General features: G+C 40.7%; 1 protein-coding gene across 1 annotated transcript; it reads left to right on the top strand.

Moving 5' to 3' along the window:
* The first annotated feature begins 15,851 nt into the window (after positions 1-15,851).
* PBDC1 (polysaccharide biosynthesis domain containing 1) lies at positions 15,852-25,304 on the top strand. The gene is made up of 6 exons (XM_037512233.2): positions 15,852-15,971; positions 16,059-16,124; positions 17,331-17,390; positions 17,846-17,986; positions 19,368-19,479; positions 19,784-25,304. Exons 1-6 carry the CDS (start codon positions 15,942-15,944, stop codon positions 20,041-20,043), a joined length of 669 nt encoding a protein of 222 aa, XP_037368130.1. The 5' UTR covers positions 15,852-15,941; the 3' UTR covers positions 20,044-25,304.
* Positions 25,305-27,204: the final 1,900 nt, after the last annotated feature.

The raw sequence follows: 27,204 nt of genomic DNA, 5'->3' as shown, positions 1-27,204 counted from the left end.
GAATTGCCATAATGAAAACACTCAAAGATCTAAGGGAAAATGCAGAAAAGAAAAAAATGATATGAAAAATATAATCAAACAACAGAAGAACAAGATTGAATCTTTAAAAAAGGAATTGAAAGAAACATGGGATGTTAAAAGGTCAATGGAGGAGCTAAAAGTTCTGGGAAAAAAGCCATGAAAATAGAACAGATGAAATGGAAGAACAAAGATATAAAAAGAACCAAAAAAGAAAAAGAAAGAGAGATACAAGGGGAAAAGAATGAAGAAACACTTTGAGATTTATCTAACACCATGAGGAAAGGAAATATAAGAGTTATAGGAATCCCAGAAGGAGAAGAAGAGGACAGAGCAACTGAAAATATATTCAAGGAAATAATTGAAGAGAACTTTCTGAACCTGAAGAAGGAAATGAAAATTGACATACAGGAAGCTAGAAGGACAACAAACTACCATAATGAAAGAAAAACTATAGCACGACACATAATAGTAAAACTACCAAGAGTCCAAGACAAAGAAAAAATAATGAAACTGATGAGGGGGGTGAAGCAGATAAACTATAAAAGAAAACCAATTAGGCTGACATCAGACTTCTCTAAAGAAACACTATGGGCAAGAAGAGAATTGAGTAACATTCAAAAAAGTCCAGGTCAAAAAATGCCAAGCAAGAATACTTTATCCTGCAAAGCTCTCCTTCCTACATGAAGGAAAAATAAGGACCTTCCCAGACAAACAAATCTTCAAAAATTTACTTCTACTAAACGCCCTCTCTAAGAAATATTACAAGAAGCCTTAAAATCTAAACCAACAGAAGAATAAACAGGAAGAACTGAACAAGGTACTGAGCAGAACCATGAAACAATGAACAAATGGCAAGTACAGACTTCAGACTTCCATGTATCAATAATCACCCTAAATGTAAATCAACTAAAATCACCAATAATTAGACACAGAGTAGAAGGCTGGGTAAGAAAATAGAATCCAACCTTCTGCTGTTTCCAAGAAGCACACCTAACTGCTAAATATAAGCATATATTGAAAGTAAAGGGTTGGAAAACAATTCTGTGGCCCCAAGAAGAAGGCAGGGACAGCTATATTTATATCAGATAAAATAGATTTCAAACTAGGAAAGGTGACAAGAGACAAAGATGGTCATTATATAGTGATCGAGGGGACAATACACCAGGAAGACATAACACAATTAGCATATACTCACCAAATGAAGGAGGTCCAAAATAATTAGGCAATTACTATTGTCTCTGAAAACAGAGAAAATACATATGCAGTAGGAGACTTCAATACCACACTCTGACCAAGAGACAGATCAATGAGACAAAAAAAACCAAACAAACACACACAAAAAAAACAAGGACACAATAGCCCTAAATAAAGATCTAGAATGCTTAGGCCTAACACACATCTATAGGACACCGTACCATCCCCAAACCACCCCCCCAAAAAAAAAAACCTGAATACATGTTTTTTTCAGGTGCATACTGATCATTCTCCAGGATAGACCACGTACTGGGCCACAAGATAAACATCAACAGCCACATGAAGACTGAAATCATGCCAGCTATCTCTCTGAGCATAAAGGTATCAAACTAGAAATCAACTATGAAAAGAAAGCAAGGAACCACTTTTTTCCATGGAAATAGAACATGCTACTGAAAGATCACTGGATTAATAAGGAAGTCAAAGATGAAATTAAAAAATACATCGAGACAAATGACAAAGAGGACACAACGTTCCAGAATGTACGGGACACAACAAAAGCAGAAAGAAGGAAGTATATAGCAATACAGGCCCCCATCAAGGAACAGGAAAGGACCTCCCCAAAACAACCTAATTTCCATCTCAAAGAACTAGAAGAAAAAGAACAACAACAAACCCCCAAAAAAGCCAGTAGAAGAAAGTTATTAATAAAAATACAAGCAGAAATAAATGAAATAGAAATAAAAAAGACAATTCAAAAGATTGATGAAACCAAAAGCTGGTTATTTGAAAAAATAAACAAAATAGACAAACCTCTAGCCAGGCTCACAAAGAAAGAAAGGGAGAAAACTAAAAAAAAAAAAAAATCATAAATGAAAGAGGTGAAATTACAGCAAACACAGCAGAAATCCAGAGGATAATCAGAGGTTACTGTAAACATTTATATGCAAATAAATTTAACAATCTAGAAGAGATGGACAGATTCTTAGAACTATACTAGGATCCAAAGTTGCATACAGAAAAAGTAGCAATCCCAAACAAACAAATTATAAGCAGGTAAATTGAAACAGTAATCAAAATCCTCCCCAAAATAAAAGCCCAGGACCAGATGGTTTCACAAATGAGTGCTACCAAACATTCAAAGATGAACTGGTACCTATCCTACAAAAACTTTTAAAAAATGGAGAAAGAAGGAATACTACTAAATACATTTGATGAAGCCAACATCACACTAATACCAAAACCAAAGACAGCATACACACACACACACACACACACACACGCACGCACTACAGACCAATTCCTTAATGACACAGATGTAAAAATCCTCAATAAAATCCTTGCAAACTGAATCCAACAATGCATCAAAAAGATAATACACCATGGAGCCTCCCCTGGTGGCGCAAGCGGTTGAGCACCGCGCTGTGAAGCTGTCCGCAGCCTCTGCAGCGCCGGTTCAATACCGGCCGGCTGGCGAGGGTCCCATATGGCCTGGCAGACCTCTACCTCTCCTGTCATGCCCGCTGCTCCCCTCAGCAGTGTATTTCATCAGTCTGCCTGTTCTGTTCCCCGCTCAGTCTCTGGTGAGTCCTCTCACCCTCCCGTGCATCTGGTCTGTACCCCGGTTCTTGTATAAATAAATAAATAAATCTTAAAAAAAAAAAAGATAATACACCATGACCAAGTGGGATTTATTTCAGGAACACAAGGATGGGTCAACATCCAAAAATCAATTAATGTAGTCCACTACATCAACAAAAAGAAAAATAAAAACCATATGATCATATCAGTAGATTCTGAGAAAGCATTTGATAAACTTCAACATTCTGGTGGTGCAAGGGGTTAAGCACAGCACTATGAAGCGATCTGCAGCCTCTGCAGTAGGAGCTTGATCCCTGGCTGGCCAGGGAGCTACCCATATGGCCCAGCAGACCTCTCCTCTCTCGCCTGCTGCTCCCCTCAGCAGTGTATTTCAGTCAATCCACCTATTCTGCTCCCCACTCTGGCTCTGGTGAAACCTCTCACCCCCTGTACCTCTGGCTTGTACCCCAGTTCTTGTATGCATAAATAAATAAATCTTAAAAAAAGTTCAACATCCACTTATGATGAAGGACCTTGAAATTCTTGGGATAGAAGGAACATATCTTAACATATTAAAGGCCATATACGACAAACCCACAGCCAATATCATTCTTAATGGTGAGAAGCTGAAAGCCTTCCCATTAAGATCTGGAACAAGACAAGGATGTCCACTCTCACCACTGCTTTTCAATATAATACTGGAAGTCCTAGCCAGAGCAATAAGACAAGAGAAAGACATACAAGGAATCCAAATAGGGAAAGAAGAAGTAAAACTATCACTATATGCAGATGACATGATAGTATATATACAGAACCCTAAAAACTCTACAGGAAAACTAATTAAAACAATAAACCAGTTTAGTAAAGTAGCAGCACCCCAAATTTTTCTCAATTGCTCATGGAGTATTCTTTTTTTCAAGATTTTTATTTATTTACTTATGCATACAACAACTGGGGTGTAGGCCAGAGGTACAGAGGGTGAGGGGATTCACCAGAGACAGAGTGGGGATCAGAACACGCAGATCTACTGAAATACACTGCTGAAGGGAGCAGCAGGCAAAACAGGAGAGGTGTGCTGCACCATATGTGGGTTAGCTCCCTAACTGGGGATCGAACTCAGCCCTTAGTGGTGATAGGTGAGAGTGCTTAGTCTTTAACCCCTGCGCCACCAGGGAGGCCCCCAGTCTCATGGACTATGCTTGAGGATAGACCACATGTTAGGTCACAAAACAAGTGTCAATAAATTCATGAAGATTGAAATCATATAAAGTAACTTCTGATCACAATGATTCCAAACTAGAAATCAAGCACAAAAAGAAAACTGATGCTGGCAAAATTGGATCGTTGCATGCAAATGAATGGAACTAGATTCAACTCTCAATGGATAAAAGACTTGACTGTAAGGCCTGAAGCCATAAAATATATAGAAGAAAACATAGACAAAACACTCCATGACATACATCTCAGAAACATCTTTGAGGATTCTTCTCCAGAAACAAGGGGAAAAAAGGAGAAGATAAACAGCTGAGACTACATCAAACTAAAAAGCTTCTGTACAGCAAAAAAAGACAGCAACCAAAAAAGAGGAGACACCCTACTGAGTGGGAGAAAATATTTGTGTACCACAAAACTGATAAGGGACTGATATCAAAGATCTACAAAGAATTCACACAACTCAACAAAAACAAAGCAAACAACCCAGTCAAAAAATGGGCAGAAGAACTGAAAAGATGCTTCTCCAAAGAGGAAATGCAAATGGTCAACAGGTAAGTGATGCTCACCATCACTTATAATCAGGGAAATGCAAATCAAAACCACAATGAGATACCACCTCACACCGTTGAGAATGGCCCATTTAAGGAAAAACAAAACAAAACTGGCAACAGCAAATGATGGTGACAATGTGGAGAAAAAAATGAACCCTCTTACATGGCTGATGGGAATGCAAACTGGCCCAACCACTATGGAAAGCTGTGTGAAGGTCCACAAATTACTAAGAATGGAGCTCTCATATGACCCTGCGATTCCACTCCTAGGAATCTACCCAAAGGACACAAAAATATTAATTCAAAAGCAAATCTGCACTTCTATGTTTATTGCAGCACTATTTACAATAGCTAAGATATGAAAACAACCCAAATGCCCCAAAGCATTCTTGACTGGATCAAGAAGATGTGGTATATATACACAATTCAATACTACTCAGTGATCAATAAACTCATGTAATTTGCAGCAATATGGGGGGAGCTAGAAGGGATTATGCTCAGTGAAATAAGTCAGAAGGAGAACAAAAAATATTGGATGGTTTTGAGTCCTAGGGCAAGTTAGGATTAAGTAGGTAGCTTCAGGGACAATATAGGCAGGGTCTTCTGGACAGTTAACCAGGTTTCTGAGATTAGTACAGTAAATTTTAAGAAGGGCGGGGCCTCCCTGGTGGCACAAGGGGTTAAGACACAGCACTATGAAGCCATCCGCAGGCACGGCAGCACGAGTACGATCCCCGGGCAGGGAGGTGACCCACATGGCGCAGCAGATCTCTCCTGTCTCACCCACTGCTCCCTTCAGTCTGCCTGTTCTGCTCCCCACTCTGTCTCTGGTGAATCCTCTCACTGCCCCCCACACCTCTGGCCTGTACCCCAGTTCTTGTATGCATGGATAAATTGATCTTTTTTTAAAATTCTAGAAGGTGCTAACCAAACATACTCCAGAGATGAGATCAGAAAGTCCAGGAGGACTAAATAAACAAAGACAGTAGACCTTGAGAGAATTAATAAGAACTTGGACAGGGGAGGTAAAGGAGAAACTTTAAGAGCTGGGAAAATGGGCACATCTGCCCAGAGGCGTATAGCCACTGGGAGAGAGAACCAGTCGCAAAGTAGGATGATGAGATTTTAGAATAGAGAAAAAAGGGTTTCAATACCCCCTAGACACGGGTCCACAATGGTTTCCTTGCCCCTCCCAGGTTCAGCCTCAACTTGGAGTCCTTGCTTTTGTCCTTTAAATAAACTGTTCTTTACTTTCTTGAATAAAGTTTGGTTCTCTCTGCTTACTTATGTAAAAATGCTGTGGAACAACAGCCTGTGGGGATTCAAGGGCTAAATTCCTGGCTTTTTACAGCTAGACCAGGTGAAAAGCTGCAGTAGCAGCATTAACAGCGAGCGCACACTGGCTTCAGTTTCAATTATAGCAGGAATATAGGAAACCCAACAAAGGGTCAAAACGAGACAAAACTTGCAGGCAAACTATAAATCTGAGGCATACAGCAGGGGAGGGGGAGGAAAAGGTGTTAAAACAGGTGAGGAAAGAGCACAAGGGACGATGGTGATGGGTCACCAGTGATGTGTGGTGAGATTTATGGGAACTACACCTGGGGAGAGAAGTCAAATATATCTATGAAAATAAAAGTGTTTCATCAATAGAAAAGAAAATACATTTTTTATAAAGAAAATATTGGCTTTATGCATGAGGTTTTGAATGGCAGTTTCAGACTGCAAGTCTATCAGATGGCCTTGCACTCCGGTTGGCCAGAGGAGGGAAGGGTCATTTCCCTAGAATATTGTACAGTGTATTCACGGAAGGATGCCCCCTGGATCGCCAAGCACCACAGGAACCACAGTTGGACAAATCTGCTGGTACTACCTGGGAGAGTCCAGTTACTAGCAACTGTGATACACCGGGGCGGCTCTGACACGATGCCGGCCATGTCGGTTCCCTTAGCCAAAGGAAACAGTTTGAGGAGAAGGAAAGCAGTTTGTCACAAATTGAGGAGCGCAGCAGATTCGTGCCTGAAAACCACCATCCTCTTTTTTGGCACAGTGAAGGGTATTTCTCTAGAGTTCAAGGGAGTAAGGAAGGGGGAGGGGAAGGGGCAAGGGTCAGCATCTCATCTTCGTGACAGAAGCATCTGGAGATTTTGGGGGGAGATTTAGGCTGGTGCCAGCTTGCTTTTGCTATCAGCTGGTGGGAGAGAAAGAGACAAATGCTTATCTGGTGGGGCAGAGAGGGACCCAGCTGCTCTATTGCTGGGTCAGCTCACATTTGTGGTTCCACTGGTGGCCCTTCTCTTTGGTTTCCAGACTCGCATCTCCTCAGTCTGCAGGCTGTGCTCTCAGCGCCTCTTCGCAGCATCAGCTCCAGTCCTGAGGAAGTGGGTGAAAGGGAGCATGGTTTTGAATCCTGTTCTGTTCACTGGCGACTAGCCCACCCGGCTAATCGGCACCTCTCCTCAGTTAAGGGGGAGCCTGCACGCTAATTAGCTCTCCCCTCCCCAGAGCTTTCATCTAAACATGGAGGATATCGTTCACCGCTTGCTTCCACCCCTGCTGAGGTCTTTGGGTGCCTCTCCCCACCCACCTTTTGTAGCATGGGGGTGTTTCCTCAGAGACCCTTCTGGCAGGGTCAGTGCTGGTTTCTGATCTCCAAGAGAAACTTGGACATTGGGGCCATGTTTTGCCCCGAGTCATGGGACCCTCTGTGTCCAATGCTCCTCTGGATAACTTTCTGATTATACTCCTGGGAATGGATCAGTGAACACCCTCTGATGCCATCTTCACTGTCTGTTTAAAAGTAGACTATATTCTTTTCCAGCATTTCACATTATTTCTAAAATACTCCACTAGTCACGCAAGTTATTGTTAGAAAAATAGGTTTTTTTTTAATTGCTCAGGAACAATAACTGTGACCTGAAAGCCCAGTCTGTGGCCCTACCCAACTTCAGCGTGTATCTGCTGGCCCCACCATACCACAGAGCACAGCCTGAGGTCGATCGAAAAGTGAAGACTGGCTTGTCACTTGCTAATATTTTAAGCATTTTTAAATCCCTAGAGTATTCAGGTCCGTGCCAGAAATGTGACATCTTGTCATGCCTGAAAACAAAGAAGCTATCAAAGACAAATAGGGCATGTCCAAAGCATGTAGGAGACAATTCGAAAGGAATTCCACTGGTCAAAGATGGGCACTCTCTTTGTCCTACTTAGTGCATTATCTTGCACCAACTCAGTTAATGTACACTGCTTTCTATGCAAGTAAACTATTCACAAGTGGGCACTGGTTTCCATGGTGACTGCATCGAGGAAAGAGAAGTGCTGTTTCCAATTAGTGCCTCATATACCCATATTCTAAAGAGTTTTCATCATGAATTGATGTTGAATGTTGTCAAATGCTTTCTCAATTTGCAGATGTCACACCATCCTTTTGTCACTGAAATAAATCCTACTTGGTTATGCTCTATGGTTCTTCTACTGTGTCGTGAAATTCAGTTTATTAAGATTTTAGGATTTTTGCATCCATGTTCCTCAGGGATCATGGGTTGTGTGTGTGTGTGTGTGTGTCCTAGTCTGCTTTTGGTATCAGAGAAATGTTGGTCTCATGAGGAACACTACCTATTTCTCAAACTTTTGAAATGGTTTGAGAAGGATTGCTATTAGTTTGTCTTTGACAGCTTAGTGAAACTCACTGGTGAAACCATCTGATTCTTGATTTTAGGTTTTTGGGGAAGATTTTCATTACTATTTCAAGTTCCTTGCTTGTAATTTATCTGGTCTGGCTTCCTATTCTTCCTGACTCACTCTCAAAAGATTGTATGTTTCCAGGGATTTGTCCATTTCTTCTAGATTATCCAATTTGGGGGTATAAATATGTTCATAATATTCTCTTTTTATCCTCTGTATTTCTGAGGTGTCTTTGGTAACTTTTTTTTTGTTACTGATTCTATTTGTAAGAAATTTCCATCGATTAGTGAATCTACCTAAAGGTTTGTGCATTTTGTTTATTTTCAACTTTTGGGTTCATTGATCTTCTGTATTATCATTTTGATTTCTACTTTGTTAATGCCCACTCTGATTTTTAATATTTTCTTTCTTGGCTTTTGGTTTCATTTCTTCTTCTTCTTCTACTTCATTAAATTGAAGTTAATTATTTATTTGAGGTCTTTTTTGTTTCTTGATATCATCCCATATTTCTATAAAATTCCCTGTTTCTGCTGTGTCACATACGTTCTGATAACTCGTGTCTTTGTTTTCCTTTGTGTTCATGTAGTTTTAAATTTCTCCTTTAACTTCCTCATTAAGCCAATAGCCATTTCACTGTGTGTTGTTCAGCCCCCAAGTATTAGAGATTTTTCCCTTTTTCTTTTTGTGCTTGATTTCTAGTCTGGAATCATTGTGATTAGAAATTACATTTCAATCTTCATGAACTTATTGACACTTGTTTTGTGACCTAACATGGTCTATCCTTAATAATATTCTATGAGCAATTGAGAACAGTATTTTGGGGGGTGCTGTACCCCATAAATATCTATTAATCCCATGTAATCTAATTCCTCATTTAGGAGTATTGTTTTCTTGTTTATTTTCTCTGTGTGATATGTCTATTGATGAAATTGGGCTGTTGACTTTCCCTACACTATTGTATTACTGCCAATATCTGTTTTCAGATTTGATAATAATTGCCTTATACATTTATAATATCCCAAAACACCCTTTGCAAAATAAGCCAGGGTATCTACGTTTAGATAAGAATATCTCTTAGGTAGAATGGCAAAATGACATCCAGGCTTATAATGGGAGCCTTCTCTTGTCGGGCTCATATCTGCTTTATGGGGCTCAGTCTGACTGTAATACTGTATGTAACGCAATCCTCTGGTACACCAGGGACAGCTAAAGGAAGAAGTGACAGAATATGAATATGAAAGCCCCTCCTTTGAGGAACATATACCTTCTTCTCTGACTTATTGGCTTCCCTTGCCTGTTTCTCAAAGTATTTGAAGCTCTAAATCCCCAAAACCTGGGCCTCCCTGGTGGTGCAGTGGATTGAGTGCAGCTCTATGAAGCTGTCTGCAGACTCTGCAGCGCGGGTTCAATTCCCAGCTGGCCAGGGAGATACCCACATGGCGCATCAGACCTCTCCTATCTCACTTGCTGCTCCCCTCAGCAGTGTTTTCGGTCGGTTTGCCTGTTATGCTCCCTGCTCTGTCTCTGGTGAATTCTCTCACCCTCCAGCGATTTGTTTATTTATACAAGCACTGGGTACAGTCAGAAGCGTGGGAGGGTGAGAGAATTCACCAGAGCCAGAGTGGGGAACAGAACAGGCAGACTGATGAAATACAGTGCTGAGGGGAGCAGCAGGTGTGGCAGGAGAGGTCTGCGCGCCATGTGGGACCCTTGCCGGCAGCGGGGGATCGAACTGGCGCTGCAGAGGCTGCGGGCAGCTTCATAGCCCAGTGCTCAACTGCTGCACCACTGGGGAGGCCCTAAGTAAACAAATCTTTTTTTTAAAAAAGATTTATTTATTTATTCATACAAGCACCGGGTACAGTCAGAAGCGCGGGACGGTGAGAGAATTCGCCAGAGCCAGAGCGGGGAGCAGAGCAGGCAGAAGGACCGAAGTACACTGCTGAGGGGAGCAGCGGGCATGGCAGGAGAGTCTGCGTGCCATGTGGGACCCTCCTCCAGTGGCCGGGGAGCAGCCGGGGATCGAACCGGCGCTGCAGAGGCCGCGGGCAGCTTCACAACCCAGCGCTCAACCGCTGCGCCACCGGGGAGGCCCTAAGTAAACAAATCTTAAAAAAATTAATAAATCCAAAGAAGCTATCCAGGAGAAGTGTTGCTACTTCCTAAATATACATAGGCTTGAAGGGCCACCTTTGTCTGCCAGATCCCCTAGAGGTAGCAGATTCTGTCTATGAATTCTGTTGATGGGACCTGACCCCCGAAAGGTTCAGGCAGGCTTTTTCCAAGATGTCCAGAGTAGGTCTTTTCTACATGTAACTCTGGTATGTGGAACTAAGGTCAATCAAGGCTCTGTGAGCCTTGGGAAAGCTTTTACTTCACTAAAGAATGTGCCTCCCCTGGTGGCACAGGCCTTTGAGCTCAGCGCTGTGAAGCTGTCCACAGCCTCTGCAGTACCAGTTCGATCCTGGCTGGCTGGCAAGTGTCCCACATGGCGCGGCAGACCTCTCCTGTCTCACCCGGTGCTCCCCTCAACAGTGTACTTTGGTCAATCTGCCTGTTCTGTTCCCCACTCTGCCTCTGGTGAATCCTCTCACCCCCCCCCCACATCTCTGGCCTGCACCCCAGCTGTTGTATGCATAAATAAATAAATCTTAAAAAAAAAAAAGAATGCAATGACCTAGGTTAAGGGATATCTCCAGAAACAACCGTTTTACCAGAGAAACCTATATCAAGGCCTGGCAAACATCTAGAGGAAAGGTTTCATCATATGAATTCACCCCCCTCTTTGACATGTGAAACCCCTTCTTCTCTCCTTGATGACCTAGATCCTTTAGCACAGGATATAAACCTCTGGTTTACCCCATTCATTTTAGAATTTATATCCATGTAAAGTCTCTACATCTATGTTATTAAATTTGGTCTTTTCTCCTACTAATCTGTCTGTTAATTTGTTTCTTCTTGTAGCATCAGAAGAACCTGGAAGGGTGGGAAAATTTCTTTTGCGGGTACTATTCAGTTGTAAGACATTGCTGCTTTCAACTCGTCACCCATTGTTTTTGCCGGCCAAGCAGCATGAATTGTCTTATGTTCCCTGGCAGTGTATTCAGGGATCATACAGGCCTTCTGACCTTCAGTTGTACTGCTAGTGATAGCAGGGAGCAGGGAGCAGTCCATAGTTTCTCTACACTGCAGCTTATTAATAATAAACAAGTCAAAATAGCTTCCATAAATTGAGCACTTCTCCTAACTTAGGTTATATTCCATACTTTATCACTAATTTCACAATACCTTTATAAGGTAGGCATTTTCTTCCTTTTTTAATGTTTGAAAAAAAGAGACCCCGTGCAGTAAGAGTAAAGAGGAATTTAGATTTGAATTCAAGATTCTAAGTTCATTGCTAACAGATATGGATATTATTGAAGGGTGTTTCTTGAGTTTTCCTTCCTGAGAAGCAAATCTGTTATTAGATACAAAAGCTGGAGTTCATAGCCAGGCCAGCAGCGCTATCCAATCACACACCCCCACTCTTAGGAACATAAAAGCTACTTTTGATGTTAAGGGAGCAGGATGAAGGTGGCATTGTGCACACGATACAAAGCTGAAAGGGACTTACAGAGACTAGTGAATGGCCGTGCCTGTTGGTAAGGGAAAGGCATCATTGTGTCAGTGTCATGATGCCAACCATACTGACCACTGAACCCCACAACAGTGCAAGATTCTCAAGGATTTGTGAATCCCTATGTCAAAAATGACACAATGTGTTGTACCACCTCTTGCAACTACTGTGTCAGGTTGGCCTGGAAGGCATCCGATGGGACAGTTATATTTCCTCCTGACCACAACAGTCCTGGAATGTGACACGCTCTCACTCGCAACAGTTTCAGCAAGATGACACAGGCCATGTCTTTTACCTGACTCTGGCACATTTTATAAATCAGGTTTTCTGCTCTCAGCTTTGATTGTAAGTTTCAAGGGCAACTAAGTTTGCTTTCTTGTCTATAGTCCAATAGCCAAACATTCCATAAGAATGGTTGCCTGAAGACTATTTGTCTTAATTTGCTACTCAATTCATGTTTAATGTCTCACAGACCTCACTACCCTGGGATGCACTGCTTCATACCAACTGTAGCTTCTAATCCGTGTGCATAAATTGAACTCTGTAAAGTTTTGAAATTTACTTTGTCACATATCATAATAAAATTATACATGTTCATGGATTTTTGACAATAATGTGTATTATATAATTGCTGGGCTTAGGGTTCAGGATTTACCCATTAAGTAAGTTTACCTGTTGTATAGTTCCAACTCCTGGTCTCTGCAAGCGTCTAAGGCTGTGCATGCTTGAGTCGTGATACATTCCCTTATTTTAAAAAAAAATTAAAAATAATCTTAACAAGCCATGTACAAACTATGCATCTTAATAGCTTTTATTAAATTTAAAGGCAATGAATATGCCCCCAATAGTAGATAAAGCAAATTACATACATGCTTTCTCGGGTAAAAGGCCAATTGTGTTTCTTGGAATTCTTTGTATATTTAGTTGTAATGCACCAATTTGGTCATCATCTTTAGTCTGCTCCTCCATTTTACTATTGTCTACTGACCTCCTGCTCAGGGTTCCACTTTCACTAATATTTAGCATCCTTGTGAATGACCCACCTTACACTGAGACCTGAGCATAACCTTATAGAATCATGTCCTCCAGTTTTAGCTGTTCCCTGAAAACTTCCCTCATTCTCCTTTTTATTTTTATTTATTTTTTAAAGATTTATTTATTTATGCATATAAGAACTGGGGTATAAGCCAGAGGTGTGGGGAGGGTGTGTATGTGTGTGAGAGGATTCACCAGCAGTGAGCGAGACAGGAGAGGTCTGCTGCCCCATGTGAGTAGCTCCCTGGCCAGGATTGAACTTGTGCTGCAGTGGCTGGCAATAGGTTGATAGCACCGTCTTTAACCCCTGCGCCACCAGGGAAGCTCTCATGCTCCTTTTTAGATTGGTTCTCCCTCTCCTCTGAGTTTCCATGCAGGAATTCTCAAGACAGTCTTCTAAAGAAAAGGCTTTAACACATTCCTTCTTGCTCTCAGCTGCCTTCTTCTGCTTCAAAGAGAAAACAGAACATGTCTAGAGAGCGCATCTCAATTTCCTGTTTTACTGCCTCTCTTCATTCAATTTTTCTGAAGATACATTTTAACTCACCCTCCAGAGTAGTCTTTTGAATAAGGACAATTTCCCAGTACATTTAATCTCACTAAACCTAAAATAATAATTTTAAAAGTCCCCAAGATTTCTTGAAATCAAGGTGTTGAAGTGATATTTGCACAGCTTGTCCATAGCAACATTTTTTGTAATAGCCAAAAAATGAAAACAACCCAAGCATTCATTGACCGATGAATGGTAAACAACTGTGGAACATTATTCAGTCTTAAAACGCAAGGACATACTGTCACATGGCTACAATATGGATAAACCTTGAGGGCATTATACTAAGGGAAATAATTTAGTCACTAAAAGACAAATACTGTATGCGTCTACTTATAGGAGATAACTCAAGTGGTTAAATTGATACAAATAGGAAGTAGTGGTGGTTGCCAGGGGTTGGGGGAGGGGGAAATGGTGAGTTGTTCAACGGTATAGAGAGTGAGTTTTGCAAGCCGACACAATGTGGAGATTTGCTGCATGGCAATGTCAATATACTTAACACTTTTGCACAGTACACTTAAAAATGGTTAAGATGGTAAATTTTTATGTTATGTGTATTTCACTACATTTTAAAAATTCCCTGGATGTCATGTTTCTTGTTGTAACTCTTTCCAAGCAATTTCTATGATCATTGTCATCTCTTTAATTCCCACTCCTTTCTCAACCCACTACCTTATACCTTCACCATTTCATTAAAACTGCTCTTGCTAAAATTGTAAATGACTCTCAAATATTTCTGGGCTCAGGTTACTCAATCTAGGGTATTGGACTCTGTTCTCATATTCTTTGGCTTCTCCGATACTCCCCCTTGGTTCTTTGAAGTCTCATCCACAGCTTTCTCTCTCTCCACTCCGTTTTTTATTCTTCATAAATATCAATATTTCTGTCCTTGGTTTGCTGCTTTTTTGTCTCTTTACAGGTCGTCATTATTTCCTTGGGAAAGCTCAATTAAACCTGGAACAGTGCAATTAAAATTGAAGTATTAGTTCTCAGACTTAAATCTCTGATAAGATCTTCCTCTGACTAGTTAAACCTATTGGAATGTCCAATAAGCTCTTCAAACTCAACTCCTCAAATTAAATTCATCATCCCTCCCCCTGTGTTTTCTAGCTCAATGGCATTCATCTCCAAATACTGTTCTGAAACCTGGGAGTCATACTGAAATCCTAATTCTCCTTTATCTGCCATATTCAGTAATAAAAAAGTCCTATTGATTCTATTTCCCTTAGTAATTCTCAAAATCCATCTCAGTGGTCCGTGCTTACTGTAGGTTTTAATCATCCTGTGCCTCCCAGTTGGTCTCTTTGCCTCCTTCAAATTAATCTTGTACATCGTTTCAGTCATCTTAAAATTTGTTTGACCTTAAGAGTGGTCTACTTAAAGACCTTCTTCAGTAGCTTACCATTGCTTTTATATTTATTTTTGTTTTTAATTTAATTTTATATATTTTTACATTTTTCATTTTTTGCACAATGTATGCATTTTCATCTTGATTATAGTACCCATACAATTCCCACCCTCCTTATTTTGACCCTAATCCCTACTCCCCTCCCCACCCCCAGTGTGTCTCTGGTTTATAGTTGCTTGTTGATTTTCATTTTTACTTTATTATAATTAGTCTTTCTCCTGGTACCTTATTTAGGTTTTCTAAATTCCTGCTATGAGTGAGACCATCCGGTATTTTTCTTTTTCTTTCTGGCTTATTTCACTGAGCATGATCCCTTCCAGCTCCATCCATGTTGCTGCAATTTGCATGAGTTTATCTTTGCTTTTTAAAGTCAAGTCTCAACTCCTTAATAATCAGCATACAGTATCCTTCTGTGCAAATCTGAAATGATTGGTCTCCTCCTCTAGCTCTGTTTTCGCAATTTCCAGGAAAGTGTCATGATGTTTAACTCTTCAGTGATTTTCCACAGGTTGTCTCCTCTGGAATGTCCTTTTCTGACTCTTCTGGCTACTGGCTACTAGCTTTTCATGACTATGTATCCTCTGTGTCACCACAGTATATTAAGGTACGATGTGCTCACCACTTTTATCTGCTTTTTCATCGTATCTAGTTTTTTCAAGGCAGGGATTAAATTCCTCACCCTCCACTCCATCGTCTAGCAGCATGCTTCTTTGTGATTGAACATTTGGTTTGGGGAGTTGGGATGTGTAAGCGCCCTCACGCATGCATTGAGTGTGTATTCAAATCGGGGGGACCGAGAAAAGGCAGTGATTTAACTCAGGCCTTTCCCAAATTACCAGTGATAGTCTAGAGCAGTCGGCCACCGGAGATGCGTCAAGCTGCCCTGACTGCGCAACAGCACAGCACGTAGGCGCCCGGAAAACGCGCGTGAGGAGGAGCCAGCGCCGAGGCCTCGGCCGGAGGGAGGGTGCGCGCAGGCGCAGCCCGCTCAGAGTCCCTGCCCGGCCCTTCCTCTCCAATCCGCTGCGGAAGGAGCTCAGAAAAAGTCATTTCCGGGCCAGGGTGCCACGCTTTCCAGACCGCAACATGGAGGCGAGTAGTGCAACGGATGAGCTGGTGAGATGCGGCTCTGGGGATGCTGGGCGCAGCAGTTGAGCCAGGCCGAGTCTAAAGCCCCCCCGTCCTTTCTTTTTTCTTTCCCAGGTTTCGGGGGAATTGGTGTCCGTAGCACATGCTCTTTCTCTCCCTGCTGAGTCCTATGGCAACGACGTGAGTATGCCTCACTTACCGTTCCCGCTCACCGAGCCAGCCTGGGAGGTCTGCAGGGCTTGCTGCGAACTCGTAACCCATTCCCCGATGCCTCCTCCAGACTCTTTCCGCGTCTGCCAGAAACCGTGCCTTTCAGTTCACTCTCATTTTTTGGTCCACAAACGCAGGACTGATGCCAATCACTCCTCGCCTCACTCTAGAATGTCTGGCAAAGGCTTAAATATTCCGTTGTTAGATCGCAGTCTCTCTGGAGGCTGTCAGTCAGGAATAAGTATTTTTTTTTACGTCACCGAGTGGTTCCTTTCTGCAATAAAGTTGCACTAGTTTGTGATGTATCTGGTTTAGATTCCTACGGAGAAAGCACGTGATGTATTTTGCGATACAAGGCACAGCGACAGGAGAACATAATAACACGCAAATCATAAGGTGGTGTATGCTAGATGAGTGGGTCAGGCTGTAAGAGCCAACCAAAGGAGTTTAACTGGAGAAGTAACCCCTAAAAGCAGGCAGAAGAGGATTATCACGGAGGAAGTGAATCTCCCACTGGATTCTCAGGGTGTACGTGGATAAAGGACATAGATTGGCACCGATAGAGGTACAAATGCTAATGCAAAAAAAAAAAAATTGCAAAGGGCTTTAATAGATCCCATTTAGTTGGAGTGGAAGATTCCAATGGAACATGTGCTGGGTGCTTGGTTAGGCTTATTTATAGCAATCTAGCTTGCTTCGTGGTACCATTTCATTTCTAAGTGTTACAGGGTGGCAATAGGCTAGCTGATAAACATAAATGGTGTAGCATCATGATATCCTACACTCTGAAAAGTGAAAAGTAATTTCATTTACATTATCTTTTTTTGTCCTCTCAATAGCTAGTGCCGATGGGTGTGTTATTTCAGTTTAGCATTGATTTAACTCAGTTCTGAGGTCATTTATCTAGTGTTTGATGTAGTCTCTCACACCTTCACTAACTGTTGTGAAAAGATAGCCAGTGGCTTATCCCGTTTACTAGGTGGTGTACGTAGCTTTTTTTTAATTATCCTAAGGACAAAACGATTATTACATTCTCCAAACCCATTAGTCCAGTTTTTACCTTTTGATAATAGCACAAAGTTTGGTAACCCTTTTGAACATTAACTAGACATCCACATATTTCCTTAATTTGTTCTTTGGGAGATTTCTCATCTGGCATTCTTTACTCCTTTGCAGCCAGACATTGAAATGGCTTGGGCCATGAGAGCAATGCAACATGCTGAAGTCTACTACAAGGTGAGTTGTCTGTTTTCATTATTAAGCAGAATTAAATACATAATTGTAGTGTATGCTGCTTCACTAATCACTATTCTTAGCAAGTTAAGCAGTTGTATTTGGAGATATTTTTTATCGCTGTAAGGTAAGATCTTGCCCATAAAGTACACCGGGGGCTGGAAATGAATTTTGTTTTGACAATGAAGGAGCTCTGCTTCTTTTCCCAGTGTTATGTCACTAACTGACAAGAGTGCCTAGCCCATAGCAGGCACTTATTGTTTGTTGACTGAATGAACAATCTACAAAAGGGCAATAGCCCTTTAGAATGATTTCATGATTTAATCCAGGACCTAGACTCATCCTACTTTTTAATGAACTCTTCTGCCCTGAGAACCATGAAGGTTTTCTGGGGAGGGGATGATAGAAGTGTACTAAATTAGAGATTAGCATCTGTATGTTGTCTTCCTGTCTGGCAGCTGATCTCATCAGTTGACCCACAGTTCCTGAAACTGACCAAAGTGGATGACCAAATCTATTCTGAGTTTCGGGAAAATTTTGAGAAACTCAGGATAGATGTGTTGGACCCAGAAGAGCTCAAATCAGAATCAGCTAAAGAGGTAAGAATTCCCGCTCATAAATATTGCCTCGTATGTGACCAACTTGATTGTGAATTTATGTTTTATACTTCTGAACTCATACTTGTTTTTTTTTTTTAATAAATTTTATTTTTATATTCCCCATACAGTTGCAACCCCCTTATCATACTTGGTTTTTGTTTACGAGAAGGACATAAAGAACCAGGGCTTTTATGCAGTTACAATTAATAAGTTATGAAATTAATGTTCTTTTAGTTTATGGGTTTTTCATATTCATTGAATCTGTTTTATTCCTTTCCTTTTTGATTTGGACATTTCATCCCTACTTACTTACCCCTTTTAGGGGAGGAGAAATAAATTTACTCATGTGAGTAGTTTAGCCAGAAGGCCTGGATGGAAGAGTAAATAGGGTAAATAGGGTACATAGGTGTTTTGATTCTCTGGATTTAGGTCACATTTTCACAGGCCATGGATAATACTTATAATTATTGTGTATTTTTACAGAGCATTAAAACTTTTATAGTTGTGAAATTTTTTTCCCCTTGAAAGTAAGCCCCTGGCTTAATGAAGAATCTAAATGTTTAACTTTTATTTTTATATTTTTGTTTTTTTTTATTATTTTTTTAATAGAGGCATGTTTTTATTTATTTATTTGTTTGTTTGTTTATACATGCACTGGGTACAGTCAGAAGCGCGGGAGGGTGAGAGAATTCACCAGAGCCAGAGCGGGGAGCAGAGCAGGCAGAAGGACCGAAGTACACTGCTGAGGGGAGCAGCGGGCGGCAGGAGAGGTCTGCGCGCCATGTGGGACCCTTCTCTGGTGGCCGGGGAGCAGCCGGGATGGAACTGGTGCTGCAGAGGCCGCGGGCAGCTTCGCAACCCAGCGCTCAACCGCTGCGCCACCGGGAAGGCCCATAAATGTTTAACTTTTAAACAGGCTGTTACTGATCTCTGGAAAATTGCCAGTACCGAATGGATGATTTTCTGAAAAATTTAACTTTGTGATTTTGGTCCAGACTCCTGGCTCTTTGTCTAATTTGTGCCTCAGTGGTGAGGAATAATAATTGTAGACTGAGCTAGCCAGTAATTACACACACACACACACAACACACACACACACACACACCCCTCAGAATCTATTTAACAATTAAATTTTAATTATGTGGTCAATAAGTATTTTGTCAGGTTAAAATACTGTTCATGTTGGGAAATATCAATCTAAAGACATAATAAGTATCCCAGGAACTTGCTGGTAGTGAAACTAGCAATCAGCTCAATCTTGGTCTCTATCACTATGATTTTTTTGCCTTAGGAAGTATAAGTCCCTCCCCTGTGCAGACTTCACCAGCCTCCTTCATTTGTCAGCTGAGACACCTCTTTTTTCTTTTTTTGGCTTTTATAGAAATGGAGACCATTCTGCTTAAAGTTTGATGGGATTGTAGAAGACTTCAACTATGGTACTTTGCTGCGACTGGATTGTTCTCAGGGCTACACTGAGGAAAACACCATCTTTGGTGAGTTTCTTGCCTTTAGAATTGCTTCCATATATGAAGAGCAAGGGATCCGTTTAAGGGATGAATTAATGACATGCATAATTTGGGGATCACCTTATTGTTACATCTTTAAAGATCATGTTACTATTTCATAAATAACTGAGATTAGTATTTTTAATCTCATTTAATAAAGGGTTAGAATTGCACATCTGCGAAGCATATCTTTGAATGCTTTGGCTTGTTAGTTTGGCTTTGTCAGTAGACTTCAAGTAGGTTTAAGGATGTAACTGAGACTAAGATATTAATTATTCTATTCACCTTTTAGCCCCCAGGATACAATTTTTTGCTATTGAAATTGCTCGGAACCGGGAAGGCTATAATAAAGCAGTTTATACCAATATTCAGGACAAAGAAGCAGTAACCAATAATGGAGGAGAAAAAATAGTTGACAATGGAGAAGAGAAAGGAGCCAACAGAGAAAGCGAAAAAGAGAAAACTGACAAGGAAAGAGAAAAAGAGAAAGAAGACAACAAAGAAATCAGAAATGGTGCAACAGCTATGTCAGGTAGACAGGAAACTCTCTAGAATCTGTAACTCAGCTGAACCTACAAATACAATCATGCTACATGAACACACTCCTGTGGTTAAATGTATGTTATGTTACTTGTGCAATTAAAGGATATGCAGAAGGACATCTTTTTAGCCTAATAATCAGGAGCTGCTCTGATTCCCTTGTATGAACTGGCTTAAAGACTTAGTGGGGTTTTAGCTGGTTGTTTCTTGGTATATTGTTTTCTGGTTCTTACCACCGGCCAAGTAAGAATTCTGTAAATAAATTTGTTTTAGTTCTTTTTTTTTGAAAGATTTATTTATTAATGCATACAAGAGCTGGGTTACAGGCCAGAGGTGTGGGGGGGTGAGAAGATTTACCAGAGACAGAGTGGGGAACAGAACAGGAAGATTGACCGAAGTACACTGCTGAGGGGAACAGCGGGCAAGTCAGGAGAGGTCTGCTGCACCATGTGGGTTGTTCCCTGGCTGGCCGGGGATTGACTTGTGCTGCAGAGGCTGCGGACAGCTTCATGGGTAGTGTCTTAACCCCTTGCACCACCAGGGAGGCCCTCTTTTGGTTCTTATGATTATATTGAAGAATGACTTTTAGAAGGTATTTAAAGTTATTTGACACTTAAGATTTTTTTCAGGTATGTAATCTCTTTGTCATGTCTTATATAAAATGATATATGTCTGTTTATTAATGCTGCTGTTTTTGTATTGAAGTTCTCAAACATGTTAATGTTGTATGTGGTTTTGGTATTAGAAGTATTTATATAAGAATTGTCTTTTGCCAGTTGTGTGATTGGAGCTTTGCCAGTTGTGTGATTGGAGCTTTATGATTTTCTTTGATAGATCAAACAAAAGATTTGATAAATGTGTAAATACTCTGTGGGGATAACAACAGCATCTGAACCCATCAGATTAGTGAATGTAGCCACATTCACATTAGAGGAGCAGGAATCTAGACCTGCTTCAGTATCTGCTTCTCTTCTGGTAGCCAAGTTATTACCTGAAAGCTAGCAGAAATCAGTAATTAAATATAAAACCTGGTAGAGTGGTGTTCCTGTTGTGGTGCTATGGACAAAAGCATACATTTGTACCTTGACACAAAATGAACAAATTTTAAATGCTTTTTTTTTTTCAGTCTCCAAAAAAAAAAAACCCACTAGATTTTATATGGGTAGTAGGGGGCTTCCTTCTCATTTATAGAACATAAAATAACTGCTCCTAAAAGCCTAACCATGCAAGAAATGATTTACCAGAGCAGAGAAGGTGGGAAATGAAAAATGAGACTTTTCCTCTTGATGGACATAGAAAAATAAACCTAACTGATGAGTTGTCACCTAAGTAAGAACTGACCTAGAGATGTACACAGCTAGCAACACCAATTTCTCCCTGAATTCTTTTATTTAAAGATTAATTTATTTATGCATACAAGAACTGGGGTGCAGGCCGGAGGTGTGGGGAAGTGGGTGAGAGGATTCACTAGAGAGAGTGGGGAGCAGGACAGCACTGGAATACACTGCTGAGGGGAGCAGTAGGTAAGGCAGGAGAGGTCTGCTGCACCATGTGTGTTGCTTCTTGGCTGGCTGGGATCGAACTCATGCTCAATGCCTGTTGATAGCTTGATAGTGCTGTCTCAGCCCCTGCACCACCAAGGAGGCCCCTCCCCATGAATTCCTTTTGGCCAGTACTTAAAAATATTTAATATATTTGTTAGAGTTTCAATTTTATAAAAATGTTTTTCAAGGGGTGGGAAAGTGTTAAAGACTTCATACTAGGAAAGCTTCTTAAAATTTAGAACTTCAGTTACTGTATTAATTTTTCCAGTTCATACATTCTTAAATACCCACAAACATGTCGATACATATTACCTGAGGGACTGGGGAAGAATAAAGGTTACTGTCTACATACAACTGTGCCTCTGGTGACCTTTTCCAGGTTGCTTGCAAGCAGAAACACAGACTTACTTCCTTCTTTTTGACTGATATTACAGAGAACAAGAAACATACTTTTAAGTCAGACTGTTAAAGCAAGAGGCATCTCTCCAAGGACTAGGGGATAAAAAGTGGGGAGAAAGAGTATAAGAACACGGAACACTTCAGCTGCTCTGTAAAGCCAGTAACCCATAGCATTATCCAAAGGTTAAAGGGGAAAGAGTGAGCATAATACTTAAGATTCTCACCTGTAGTGTACATATTCTACAATCCCCTCCTGTTCTGTGTGGATAAGACTTGTGACTATGAGAGGATTTCATTCCTGTGATTAAGTTACTAACCATTTGCTTTCCAGTTAATCTAAAGGGAAATTGTCCTGGATGGATCTGGCTTATCCAGTGATTCCCTAAGCAAGACTAGAAGCAGTGGCAGGTGTTCCATTGGCTTTGATGGCCAACAGCCATGTTATGAGAGAAGAGGGATATGTGGCAAGGACCTGGAGAGGTGACCTCTAGGAACTGAGTGTTACCTGACACAGCCAGCAAGAAAATAAATTTTTTACTCCTGTAGTTGGAAGGAGCTCAATGATGGCAGTAGACAGTGGGCTTGGAAGAGCACCTCAAGCCTCAGATGAGATTGCAGTCCTGGGTGATAATTGTGATTTTGGACCTGAGTAGAGGACTGGTTAAGCTGTAACTGTACTTCTGACCCATAGGAATATGAACTGATAATGGATGTTGTCTTAAGCCACTATTTATGTAGTCATTTGTTACAGAGCAAAAGAAAACCATCAGAGACTGTTACTGGAAGGGAAGTACTGCTGTAACAAGTTCCTGAAATGTGGGAGTGGCATTGGAATCAGGCAGTGGGTGGAGGCTGGAAGAATTTTAGGGAGCATGATAGAGCCTAAATTGCTTTGAACAGACTATCAAAAGAAATGTGAATGTTGGGCCTCCCTGGTGGCGCAAGGGGTTAAGACACAACCTATGAAGCTATCTGCAGCCACTGCAGCACGAGTTCGATCCCTGGCCAAGGAGCTACCCACATGGCACAGCTACCCACCTGACTTGCCCGCTGCTCCCCTCAGCAGTGTATTTCAGTCAATCTGCCTGTTCTGTTCCTCACTCTGTCTCTGGTGAATCCTCTCACCCGCCACACCTCCGGCCTGTACCCCAGTTCTTGTATACATAAATAAATCTTAAAAAAAATGTAGAGTGGTTAAGAATGCTGCTGGTGATGGTTTTAAAGGAATATGTTGAACACTGGAAAAAGGGGGGTCCTATTGGTAGGTGGTAATATTGTTAGAGGATAGGAAGTTTGAGATTTGAGCCCTTTCCTTGGAATTATTTGGGAGATGATACCAGGCCAGGTTGACACAGTATGGGAACATCTATGATTTAATCAGTGTGTGGTCGGGTTCTGTAAGTTATCTCCATGACATCTTTTGGAGACAGGAAAAGGGCACAAAGTTTTGCATTTTACAAAAGGGAAAACAACTCTTCAAATTTTAAATTCTAAGTTTGTGGTAAATTGTTATAGCAACCACAGGAAACTGATAAAGAAGGCATACTGAGCCCTGCTCCAAAAGTAGAGAAATTCACAGTGCTATTATTTTAAAAATGTATCTGAAACAATGATTGTACCAAATGATTAGAAACATGAGTTTCATCAAAAGTGAACTTGAATGATTGTAAACCATTTTGACCTTATTCTCCAACGGAGCTCCTATAGCTGAGCCTGTTTGTGTCAGGTGCCATGGATGTGACTGGAAGTTCTAAATTTGTTTCTCTGTATAATACAAGCTTATTCATGAAAATGTGCTCATTTGAAGCTTACCCATAAATTAATAAAATGCAACAGTAGCTTCATCAATTGTTCAGAATTTAGACCCAGTAAATAATTTGGGAGAGAGGAGTATTTTATCACTGACATTGTTTAAAATTGACAGAGCATGGTCATAATTAAAGCAGATTATGTTTTGGTTGGTTTTATTACTATTTTAAAACATTTTTCAACAATATAGATGGACCTAGAGGAAATATGCTTCAGCAGAGGAAGACAAATACCATATGATTTCACTGATATGTGTTATATAGAGGAAAAAAAATCAAACGGATGAACTAAATAAAACAAAAACTGATTTTTAAACTATAAGACCAATTAGTGGTTACCAGAAGGGAAGGGAAAAGGGGAACTGGGAAAAGGGGAGCAATGTTAACGGTGAAGGATAGAATTGGATTTTCATCAATGAATTCAGTATCTTATACATGTATTGATTCTCGATGCACACCTGAAACGTATAAAACGTTATCATGAAATATTAGTACAATTAAAGCACAAGAAGCTCACACAAATTTGTTGAAATACAATAGTTTAATTCATACATTAATCTTGAGAGGACACATCAATGCCTAAATTGTGGAAGGCATTTTGGAAGTATCCATTATCATGAAAAATGGTTATAGTGGGGCCTCTTTGGTGGCGCAGAGGCTAAAGACAGTGCTATCAAGCTATCGCCAGCTGCTGTAGCACAAGTTCGATCCCCGGCCAGGGAGCTGACCCACATGGCACAGCAGACCTCTCCTGCTTGGCCTGCTGCTCCCCTCAGCAGTTTATTTCAGTAGATTTGCCTGTTCTGCTCCCAACTATCTCTGGTGAATCCTCTCACTCCCACACCTCTGGCTTATACCCCAGTTCTTGTATGCATAAATAAATAAATCTTTTTTAAAAATGGTTATAGCCTGTCACTATTAATATTCCACCATTCATAAATGATCTCAAGAAAATTCGCTTTCATGTACTCAAGGACACATGTACAATAGTGTTTATGACAGCACTCTTTGTGACACAAATACAATTAAATTATTTGTCCCACAGTACATTTGAGCAGAATATAGGATGTTCAGCCTCTGATTTCAGAAGTGAGGAAATTCTGGAAAATGTCAAAGCTCAGTCTTTACTTAGCTAATATATAATTGGGTAAAACAATGCTTGCATAGACATGGTAAGGAGGGCTAATGAGAGCAGCAATGAGAGCAGCAAGAAAGTGCTCACAATCCTGAGGATTACATGTGTAGTCATGGCTAAGAATTTCGTTGTGCTTGTCTATGATCCTTCTCTGGCGACGTGGCAATGTTGGGTAACGTGTCCTGTGGACACACCAGATCAACAGAGACTTCCTTTAAAATATGTTCCAGAAAGAACAATATTTTCCTTCTCCTTTTATTGCATCCATACCAAATACTTGGTAAATAGTCTTCTATCTTCAGTGGAGAGACAACCTTTTCACCAGCCAATACTGTGGTCAAGGGATTATTCACAACTATTTCATTTTAGGAACTTTTTTTCATTCTTACATTTTGAAATCAACATATTTGATAACCTGTAAAATGGAATACAGGTGCCTTACATAGAAACAATAATGTAAAGGCGAAATAATTTACCTTCACCATCTTGACTATTCTGTGACTTCACTCAATCATGGCAGACATGTCAGGGAGAGCTCAACTCTGGAACTTGTTTTACTTCAAGCAATAGTAATGGAAAACAAAAACTTTGGATTTGAGATGGCTTCAGTTTGAATCATTCCTGACTCCATCACTTGCTGACTGGACAAATTACTTGATCTGTGAACTTCAGCTGCTCTGCTCATAACGGGGAGATAGCACTGTCGATCACAGCGACAAGGCTCCAGCACAGCACATGGCAAGTGCTCAATATATGTGGTTATTTATTGTTGCAGTGAATCTTCCTGGAGTCCATAGATGGCAGCAGACATCAAGTAGTTTTTGTATTCCTTGACAGGACATCCTTCATTTTGTGGGGGAACATCTCTCACAAGAGGGTCATGGCTCTAACCTCTGACTTACAGCTCTGTGGTGTAAACTGTTTATCCATTATTGTCCTGTCTGTACCTGAAGAACAGCAACATAGTGATGTACATCAATCATAACAGTGATAGGGAGAGTTGGAACATTTTATTCTGAATCATTAATATCTATCCTTAGCTCCTGTGGGCCCAGGTAGCTTCTCATTCTTATTTGTGGCCAAATATTTTTTTAAGATTTATTTTATTTATTTATGCACACAAGAACTGGGATGTAGGCCAGAAGTGTGTGTGTGTGGGTGTATGTGTGTGAGAGAGAGAGAGAGAGAGAGAGAAAGAGAGAGGATTCACCAGAGACAGAATGAGGAGCAGAACAGGTGGATTTACTGAAATACACTACTGAGGGAGCAGTGGGCAAGACAGGAGAGGTCTGCTGCGCCATGTGGGTTAGCAGCTTGGCCGGGGATTGAACTCATGTCGCAGTGGCTGGCGATAGCTTGATAGTGCTGAGTCTTAACCCCTTGCACCATTAGGGAGGCCCCTGTGGCCAAATATTTAACACAGTAAGAGGGCAAAGATTCCCTTTGAATGATAGTCCCTCAGCAAAGATTGGACAACAGAGCCCGATCAAAAATTAAATAAAATCTTACATATAGCAAAAAGGCACAGCTTTAATAGGTAGGTTAATGCATCCATATTAAGGTTAATTCTGTGATCAGAATTATTGGAATGATATTGGAAGCAATTTTTACATTCTCCGTGTTGTTTTTACAAGTTCCTTCACAGTGGTCTCAAGACTGGAGGATATCTCACTTCCTTTAAACACATTCCTCTTGATGGCAATTTGCCCCATCAAGATGTTCTCATTGACTCTCACCTATGTTCTTGGCCTACCAAATTGAAAGAAAGTAACCTAATAGTGTCATGATGAAAAGCTGTGTTCTCCGACCATTTCAGCAAACATGTTTGCCTTTATATTTTTAGACATTATTTCCCATTTGGATTGGGGAAAATGATATTTCAACATTGTTTTAACTTTCTTCTGTCTCTTCGCAACATGTTGATATTGATAAATTTCAACTCCCGTCATCCACTCCAAGCATAAGTATGTGTACTCACTGAATCCTAAGAAGTCTTCCTTTAATTCATGATAATACACCATAAACTATTTTATTTCCTTAATAACTGAAAATATCCAAGGGATGTAGCCAACAGGGTGATAGCACAACACATTTCTCAACAGTTTGGCGATGCTATTATCACTGTTGCCAGAAGGGGGAGCTCACAGACAATGTTCCATTCGGCCTGGACATTTGTTTCCATGTTGCAGTACAAGAAATATGCTTTTCCAGAACAGCAGGATTCCAGTGGCAATAACATGGACATACTATACTACAATGGCTTTGAGTGATACCTATTCACAATTTT

Source organism: Talpa occidentalis, unplaced genomic scaffold, assembly GCF_014898055.3.
Source record: "Talpa occidentalis isolate TD23 unplaced genomic scaffold, MPIMG_talOcc4v2.1 talOcc4.15, whole genome shotgun sequence".
Taxonomy (NCBI): domain Eukaryota; kingdom Metazoa; phylum Chordata; class Mammalia; order Eulipotyphla; family Talpidae; genus Talpa; species Talpa occidentalis.
Note: the sequence above shows the minus strand (reverse complement) of the source record. Positions and strands in the feature narration are given on the sequence as shown.

Bases quoted from the DNA above. Each gene is read 5' to 3' on its own strand.
- PBDC1 (XM_037512233.2), top strand. From the start codon at position 15,942: ATGGAGGCGAGTAGTGCAACGGATGAGCTG. The intron at 17,987-19,367 runs GTAAGAATTCCC...TGGCTTTTATAG, and splicing joins AATCAGAATCAGCTAAAGAG to AAATGGAGACCATTCTGCTT. The intron at 19,480-19,783 runs GTGAGTTTCTTG...TTCACCTTTTAG, and splicing joins TGAGGAAAACACCATCTTTG to CCCCCAGGATACAATTTTTT.